This window comes from Panulirus ornatus, chromosome 4 (assembly GCF_036320965.1).
Source record: "Panulirus ornatus isolate Po-2019 chromosome 4, ASM3632096v1, whole genome shotgun sequence".
Taxonomy (NCBI): domain Eukaryota; kingdom Metazoa; phylum Arthropoda; class Malacostraca; order Decapoda; family Palinuridae; genus Panulirus; species Panulirus ornatus.
Window position 1 is genome coordinate 19095564 of NC_092227.1, and position 10000 is coordinate 19105563.

The 10000-nt window shown below is 41.3% G+C and overlaps 1 protein-coding gene across 2 annotated transcripts in view; it reads right to left on the minus strand.

The window, feature by feature from the left end:
- Nucleotides 1-10000, minus strand: part of LOC139765921 (putative gamma-glutamylcyclotransferase CG2811) — a 130049-nt gene that overhangs the window by 18797 nt on the left and 101252 nt on the right. For both annotated transcript variants that reach the window (XM_071693895.1, XM_071693888.1), the window contains exon 3: nucleotides 3395-3484. In XM_071693895.1, coding sequence (XP_071549996.1) covers nucleotides 3395-3484 — 90 coding nt within the window. The remainder of the gene's footprint in view (nucleotides 1-3394; nucleotides 3485-10000) is intronic.

The window sequence follows — 10000 nt, forward strand, 5'->3', positions numbered from 1 at the left end:
TGTGATATACCGGGGTGGACAACTGTCAATTGCTTGAACCAGGGCATGTGAAGCATCTGAGGTAAACCATGGAAAGTTTTGTGAGGCCTGGATGTGGAAAGAGAGCTGTGGTTTCCGTGCATTATACATGACTGCTAGAGACTGAGAGTGAATAAATGTGGCCTTTGCTGTCTTTTCCTTGCGCTACCTTGTGCGCGTGTGGGGGAGGTCATTTCATGTGTGGCAGGGTGGTGATGGGAACGAATAAAGGCAGCAGGTATGAATTATGTTCATGTGTACATATGCGTGTGTGGACATGTATGTATGTACATGTGTAAGTGGGTGGGTTGGGCCATTCTTTTGTCTGTTTCCTTGCACAACCTCGCTAATGCGGTAGACAGTGAAAAGTATGATAAATAAATAAATAAATAGATATGCACATAGGGAGGAATGGGATGTATTTAGGGAAGCAATGATGGCTTGCGCAAAAGATGCTTGTGGCATAAGAAGTGTGGGAGATGGGCAGATTAGAAAGGGTAGTGAGTGGTGGGATGAAGAAGTCAGATTATTGGTGAAAGAGAGGAGAGAGGCATTTGGACGATTTTTGCAGGGAAATAATGCAAATGACAGGGAGATGTATAAAAGAAAGAGGCAGGAGGTCAAGAGAAAGGTGCAAGAGGTGAAAAAGAGGGCAAATGAGAGTTGGGGTGAGAGAGTATCATTAAATCTTAGGGAGAATAAAAAGATGTTTTGGAAAGAGGTAAAGTGCATAAGAAAAGGGAACAAATGGGAGCTTCAGTGAAGGGGGCTAATGGGGAGGTGATAACAAGTAGTGGTGATGTGAGAAGGAGATGGAGTGAGTATTTTGAAGGTTTGTTGAATGTGTTTGATGATAGAGTGGCAGATATAGGGTGTTTTGGTCGAGGTGGTGTGTAAAGTGAAAGGGTTAGGGAGAAGGATTTGGTAAACAGAGAAGAGGTAGTAAAAGCTTTGTGGAAGATGAAAGCCGGCAAGGCAGCGGGTTTGGATGGCATTGCTGTGGAATTTATTAAAAAAGGGGGTGACTGTATTGTTGACTGGTTGGTAAGGTTATTTAATGTATGTATGACTCATGGTGAGGTGCCTGAGGATTGGCGGAATGCTTGCATAGTGCCATTGTACAAAGGCAAAGGGGATAATAGTAATTGCTCAAATTACAGAGAGGGTGAAGGCATGTACAGAACATCAGACTGGAAGAGCAGTGTGGTTTCAGAACTGGTAGAGGATGTGTGGATCAGGTGTTTGCTTTGAAGAATGTATGTGAGAAATACTTAGAAAAGCAAATGGAATTGTACGTAGCATTTATGGATCTTGAGAAGGCATATGATAGAGTTGATAGAGATGCTCTGTGGAAGGTATTAAGAACATATGGTGTTGGAGGCAAGTTGTTAGAAGCAGTGAAAAGTTTTTATCGAGGATGTAAGGCATGTGTACATGTAGGAAGAGACTGGTTCTCAGTCAATGCAGGTTTGCGGCAGGGGTGTGTGATGTCTCCATGAATGTTTAACATGTTTATGGATGGGGTTGTTAGGGAGGTGAATGCAAGAGTTTTGGAGAGAGGGGCAAGTATGCAGTCTGTTGTGGATGAGAGAACTGAGTCAGTTGTTTGCTGATGATATAGCATTGGTGGCTGATTCATGTGAGAAACTGCAGAAGCTGGTGACTGAGTTTGGTAAAGTGTGCGAAAGAAGAAAGCTGAGAGTAAATGTGAATAAGAGCAAGGTTATTAGGTACAGTAGGGTTTAGGGACAAGTCAATTGGGAGGTAAGTTTGAATGGAGAAAAACTGGAGGAAGTAAAGTGTTTTAGATATCTGGGAGTGGATTAGGCTGCGGATGGAACCATAGAAGCGGAAGTGAATCATAGTGTAGGGAAGGGGGCAAAAGTTCTGGGAGCGTTGAAGAATGTGTGGAAGTCGAGAACATTATCTCGTAAAGCAAAAATGGATACGTTTGAAGGAATAGTGGTTCCAACAATGTTATATGGTTGCGAGGTGTGGGCTATAGATAGAGTTGTGCGGAGGAGGGCGGATGTGCTGGAAATGAGATGTTTGAGGACAATATGTGGTGTGAGGTGGTTTGATCGAGTAAGTAATAACAGGGTAAGAGAGATGTGTGGAAATAAAAAGTGTGGTTGAGAGAGCAGAAGAGGGTGTTTTGAAATGATTTGGTCACATGGAAAGAATGAGTGAGGAAAGATTGACCAAGAGGATATATGTGTCAGAGGTGGAGGGAACTAGAAGTGGGAGACCAAATTGTAGGTAGAAAGTTGGAGTGAAAAAGATTTTGAGTGATCGGGGCCTGAACATGCAGGAGGGTGAAAGGCGTTCAAGGAATAGAGTGAATTGGAATGATGTGGTATACAAGGGTCGATGTGCTGTCAATGGATTGAACCAGGGCATGTGAAGCGTCTGGGGTAAACCATGGAAAGTTCTGTGGGGCCTGGATGTGGAAAGGGAGGTGTGGTTTCGGTGCATTATTACATGACAGCTAGAGAATGAGTGTGAATGAATGTGGCCTTTATTGTCTTTTTCTAGCGCTACCTCGCGCACATGAAGGGGGGAGGGGGTTGTTATTTCATGTGTGGCGGGGTGGCGATGGGAATGAATAAAGGCATACAGTATGAATTATGTACATGTATATATGTATATGTCTGTGTGTGTATATATATGTATACGTTGAGATGTATAGGTATGCATATTTGCGTGTGTGGACGTGTATGTATATACTTGTGTATGTGGGTGGGTTGGGCCATTCTTTCATCTGTTTCTCTACGCTACCTCTCTAATGTGGGAGACAGCGACAAAGCAAAGCAACATAATCATACTAGCTGCCTTCATCCGTATCTGTTCCCAGCCCGCCACACATGAAATAGCATCACCACACCTCCGCACGTGCTAGGAAAAGATAAAAAAAAAGGGCACATTCGTTCACTCTCAGTCTATAGCTGTCATGTGTAATGCACCGAAACCACAGCTCCCTTTCCACATCCAGGCCCCACAAAACTTTCTATGGTTTACCCCAGACGCTTCACATGCCCTGGATCAATCCATTGATAGCACGTTCACCCCAGTATACCACATTGTTCCAGTTCACTCTATTCCTTGCACGCCTTTCATCCTCCTGCATGTCCAGGCCCCGATTGCTCAAAATCTTTTTCACTCCATCCTTCCTGTGTTGTTCATTGTTTAGGCCCTTCAAGATATGAAAATTACAATGTTTCTTGGCTTTTTGCGTAAAAGACAAAGATTAACCTTTAAATATAATGAAGAGAACATACACTTCGTTGAAGTCAACGGCAAGACTAATGAAAATGATTCTCTGTTTTATTTCAGTGATAATAATATCACGGACTATCTTTTCACTAACCAACCTTACCTTTCGTTCATAATACTTTGGGTGACTTTCCAAAATATCAAGGTTTGCCAACATTTTGTCATCTACTTCATACACTTCACCTTGGATGTGCTGAAAAGAAAAATTCCATTAATATCAGCCTGAAGCTGGTGACAGCGTAGCTTAACAATTCAATATCTACGTGCACTCAACAGAAATTTCCTTCATTTTATATGGTCTGGCCAGTGCAGAGTCTCCTAAGAAAACTGGTCTGTACTGTCCATAATCAATCTTTTACAAAACATCACCTATTAATGCTGATATCAGTTGCCACAATGATGGACCTCTAAAAAAAAGAAAAAAAAGCATTTCCATGCGTGTGGATTCGAAAGATGGTTAAGAAAATGTTTTGACTTATGAGGTTGTGTGATATGTTATGAAAAGCAGTATGTATGAGAATGTTGGTGCTACTGGATTCTGCCTGCAAGTTGTAAAGCTATGGATGAAAAGTCATGTTTGGAGATAATGTATCCTTGTCAATAGATGAAGAGGAGTATAATCTCTTCATGGAAATTCTTACTCTAAAGAAGCCCAACATTTCCATTCAGATGGATGCAGCACAGCCTTAAATCTGCGAGATTTCCATAAATGGGGATAAGTAGTTATGCAATCATTTAAAAAGTAATTATGATAATGTTGGATTAGACAAGTTCTGAAAAAAAAAAAGCAGCTGCAACACTGGAAAAAGCAAAATACTTAAGAATACTGAAAAAGATTTGGAGTTTAAAATATTTCTTTTTATAGTACCCCCATCCCTCACTTTCTTCACATTTGATGTTCTGCAAAAACCTTGCACGAAGAGAACCTGTAAATCCAGGATCCACACTTAATCCAATTACTATCACTCACAGAGGTTTTAGCACACTTACTACTGCAAAGACCCACATAGTAGTGAATTTTGACCATGTACAAAGAGGGACTGGTAGAAGTAGGTTCCTTGCAGTATAACAAAATCACGTAAAGTGAGACCTGGGTGTACTGTAGTACAAGAAGTAAAATTACAAAGGCAAAAGTACATCATGTCCCAGTCATAACCATGTCAACTGAAGGGTAAAATGAAGAGTATTAACTCTCTAACTGAGCAATTCCACATAAATCACCCTCAATATGTGCACAAAAAAAGTTTCAAAACTGAAAAACCTTTTCTCTCTGAAGCAATGTCCTGTGTATATGAGATTTTCTAAAACATTCCCATGATTAAAAGAGAGTTAGGACCTTCTCTGGTGAGGATGCAGTGGCTCTGCTAACCTCCATCATCCATCCAAACATGGTAGCAATAACTCACTTGCTTCGGGCTCATCTTTCAATAATCTGAGACCCCCACTGAGATGATGTAACTGGCCTACAGTGAAACCCTATTCCAAATGACTTCATTGCCCTAGAATTTGGATTCTAGCAGAGCTTTTGGAATTCACTGGACTAAGATTTGCATTTAATGGAAAATTTAGTCCAGTAAAGTACCTAATGAACCGAATTTGGAATGTAACAAAATAGTGTATTAGTTCCCAACCTCAATCCAGGATGCTCAACCTCAGGTTGAGATTCTGGTTATCAGAACATGTAACTAAGGTTGGAGTAATTGCAATTATAATTCAATAGAACTGTAATAAATTATAGAAGTATTGTAATCATAATTGTAATTGCAATTGAAAATAGAATTTAAGTAATTGAATGTAATTGTAATTAATTAAGTGATCAAGTAACCGTAATTTAATTTTAAATGTGAAACGGAAGGAGAGTGGTATTGGTTATCTTGTAAATGCAAAGGTAGGCAAGCGGTACTTTAAAAGTTCTGGCGTTAGTGGTTGTGGAACTGGTCCAAAAAATGAAAGCAGTAGCGGTACTTGCTAGCGAAAAAAATAAATTGTCAGATATTAAGACTGCATTCAAGTACATGCGTAGAGCAAACTTTTGGTAAGTTATTTACAACACAGACCAAAACTGCATAAAGCCTGTCAGGTCTGGTAACCATACCTACAGGAAAAGAAACATGGTTGAGAAGGTCCAGAGAAGATAAAGATTTTTTTATTTTTCATACCTTTATCGCCATTTCCTAAATTAGCAAGGTAGCATGATGAAACCCTTTAAGACACATCCACTCACATACACACACACACACACACACACACATATATATATATATATATATATATATATATATATATATATATATATATATATATATATATATATATATTTTTTTTTTGCTTTGTCGATGTCTCCCGCGTTTGTGTGGTAGTGCAAGGAAACAGACGAAAGAAATGGCCCAACCAACCCCCATACACATGTATATACATACGTCCAATATACATACCTACACAGTTTTCCATGGTTTACCCTAGACGCTTCACATGCCCTGATTCAATCCACTGACAGCACGTCAATCCCGGTATACCACATCGATCCAATTCACTCTATTCCTTGCCCTCCTTTCACACTCCTGCATGTTCAGGCCCCGATCACACAAAATCTTTTTCACTCCATCCTTCCACCTCCAATTTGGTCTCCCACTTCTCCTCGTTCCCTCCACCTCCAACACATATATCCTCTTGGTCAATCTTTCCTCACTCATTCTCTCCATGTGCCCAAACCATTTCAAAACACCCTCTTCTGCTCTCTCAACCACACTCTTTTTATTTCCACACATCTCTCTTACCCTTACTTTACTTACTCGATCAAACCACCTCACACCACACATTGTCCTCAAACATCTCATTTCCAGCACATCCATCCTCCTGCGCACAACTCTATCCATAGCCCACGCCTCGCAACCGTACAACATTGTTGGAACCACTATTCCTTCAAACATACCCATTTTTGCTTTCCGAGATAATGTTCTCGACTTCCACACATTCTTCAAGGCTCCCAGAATTTTCGCCCCCTCCCCCACCCTATGATCCACTTCCGCTTCCATGGTTCCATCCGCTGCCAGATCTACTCCCAGATATCTAAAACACTTACTTCCTCCAGTTTTTCACCATTCAAACTCACCTCCCAATTGACTTGACCCTCAACCCTACTGTACCTAATAACCTTGCTCTTATTCACATTTACTCTTAACTTTCTTCTTCACACACTTTACCAAACTCAGTCACCAGCTTCTGCAGTTTCTCACATGAATCAGCCACCAGCGCTGTATCATCAGCGAACAATAACTGACTCACTTCCCAAGCTCTCTCATCCCCAACAGACTTCATACTTGCCCCTCTTTCCAAGACTCTTGCATTTACCTCCCTAACAACCCCATCCATAAACAAATTAAACAACCATGGAGACATCACACACCCCTGCCGCAAACCTACATTCACTGAGAACCAATCACTTTCCTCTCTTCCTACACGTACACATGCCTTACATCCTCGATAAAAACTTTTCACTGCTTCTAACAACTTGCCTCCCACACCATATATTCTTAATACCTTCCACAGAGCATCTCTATCAACTCTATCATATGCCTTCTCCAGATCCATAAATGCTACATACAAATCCATTTGCTTTTCTAAGTATTTCTCACATACATTCTTCAAAGCAAACACCTGATCCACACATCCTCTACCACTTCTGAAACCACACTGCTCTTCCCCAATCTGATGCTCTGTACATGCCTTCACCCTTTCAATCAATACCCTCCCATATAATTTACCAGGAATACTCAACAAACTTATACCTCTGTAATTTGAGCACTCACTCTTATCCCCTTTGCCTTTGTACAATGGCACTATGCACGCATTCCGCCAATCCTCAGGCACCTCACCATGAGTCATACATACATTAAATAACCTTACCAACCAGTCAATAATACAGTCACCCCCTTTTTTAATAAATTCCACTGCAATACCATCCAAACCTGCTGCCTTGCCGGCTTTCATCTTCCGCAAAGCTTTTACTACCTCTTCTCTGTTTACCAAATCATTTTCCCTAACCCTCTCACTTTGCACACCACCTCGACCCAAACACCCTATATCTGCTACTCTGTCATCAGACACATTCAACAAACCTTCAAAATACTCATTCCATCTCCTTCTCACATCACCACTACTTGTTATCACCTCCCCATTTACGCCCTTCACTGAAGTTCCCATTTGCTCCCTTGTCTTACGCACCCTATTTACCTCCTTCCAGAACATCTTTTTATTCTCCCTAAAATTTACTGATTTACTGATATATATATATATATATATATTTTTTTTATATTATACTTTGTCGCTGTCTCCCGCGTTTGCGAGGTAGCGTAAGGAAACAGACGAAAGAAATGGCCCAACCCCCCCCCCATACACATGTATATACATACGTCCACACACGCAAATATACATACCTACACAGCTTTCCATGGTTTACCCTAGACGCTTCACATGCCCTGATTCAATCCACTGACAGCACGTCAATCCCGGTATACCACATCGATCCAATTCACTCTATTCCTTGCCCTCCTTTCACACTCCTGCATGTTCAGGCCCCGATCACACAAAATCTTTTTCACTCCATCCTTCCACCTCCAATTTGGTCTCCCACTTCTCCTCGTTCCCTCCACCTCCGACACATATATCCTCTTGGTCAATCTTTCCTCACTCATTCTCTCCATGTGCCCAAACCATTTCAAAACACCCTCTTCTGCTCTCTCAACCACGCTCTTTTTATTTCCACACATCTCTCTTACCCTTACTTTACTTACTCGATCTAACCACCTCACACCACACATTGTCCTCAAACATCTCCTCTCCAGCACATCCATCCTCCTGCGCACAACTCTATCCATAGCCCACGCCTCGCAACCGTACAACATTGTTGGAACCACTATTCCTTCAAACATACCCATTTTTGCTTTCCGAGATAATGTTCTCGACTTCCACACATTCTTCAAGGCTCCCAGGATTTTCACCCCCTCCCCCACCCTATGATCCACTTCCGCTTCCATGGTTCCATCCGCTGCCAGATCTACTCCCAGATATGTAAAACACTTTACTTCCTCCAGTTTTTCTCCATTCAAACTTTCCTCCCAATTGACTTGACCCTCAACCCTACTGTACCTAATAACCTTGCTCTTATTCACATTTACTCTTAACTTTCTTCTTTCACACACTTTACCAAACTCAGTCACCAGCTTCTGCAGAGTCTCACATGAATCAGCCACCAGCGCTGTATCATCAGCGAACAACAACTGACTCACTTCCCAAGTTCTCTCATCCCCAACAGACTTCATACTTGCCCCTCTTTCCAAAACTCTTGCATTCACCTCCCTAACAACCCCATCCATAAACAAATTAAACAACCATGGAGACATCACACACCCCTGCCGCAAACCTACATTCACTGAGAACTAATCACTTTCCTCTCTTCCTACATGTACACATGCCTTACATCCTCGATAAAAACTTTTCACTGCTTCTAACAACTTGCCTCCCACGCCATATATTCTTAATACCTTCCACAGAGCATCTCTATCAACTCTATCATATGCCTTCTCCAGATCCATAAATGCTACATACAAATCCATTTGCTTTTCTAAGTATTTCTCACATACATTCTTCAAAGCAAACACCTGATCCACACATCCTCTACCACTTCTGAAACCACACTGCTCTTCCCCAATCTGATGCTCTGTACATGCCTTCACCCTCTCAATCAATACCCTCCCATATAATTTACCAGGAATACTCAACAAACTTATACCTCTGTAATTTGAGCACTCACTCTTATCCCCTTTGCCTTTGTACAATGGCACTAAGCACGCATTCCGCCAATCCTCAGGCACCTCACCAAGAGTCATACATACATTAAATAATCTTACCAACCAGTCAATAATACAGTCACCCCCTTTTTTAATAAATTCCACTGCAATACCATCCAAACCTGCTGCCTTGCCGGCTTTCATCTTCCGCAAAGCTTTTACAACCTCTTCTCTGTTTACCAAATCATTCTCCCTAACCCTCTCACTTTGCACACCACCTCGACCAAAACACCCTATATCTGCCACTCTATCCTCAAACACATTCAACAAACCTTCAAAATACTCACTCACATCACCACTATATATATATATATATATATATATATATATATATATATATATATATATATATATATATATATATATTATATCCCTGGGGATAGGGGAGCAAGAATACTTCCCACGTATTCCCTGCGTGTCGTAGAAGGCGACTAAAAGGGGAGGGAGCGGGGGGCTGGAAATCCTCCCCTCTCATTTTCTTTTTTTTAATTTTCCAAAAGAAGGAACAGAGAATTGGGCCAGGTGAGGGTAGTCCCTCAAAGGCCCAGTCATCTGTTCTTAACGCTACCTCGCTAATGCGGGAAATGGCGAATAGTTTGAAAGAAAAAAAAATGGTATTGCAGTGGAATTTATTAAAAAAGGGGGTGACTGTATTGTTGACTGGTTGGTAAGGTTATTTAATGTATGTATGACTCATGGTGAGGTGCCTGAGGATTGGCGGAATGCGTGCATAGTGCCATTGTACAAAGGCAAAGGGGATAAGAGTGAGTGCTCAAATTACAGAGGTATAAGTTTGTTGAGTATTCCTGGTAATTATATGGGAGGGTATTGATTGAGAGGGTGAAGGCATGTACAGAGCA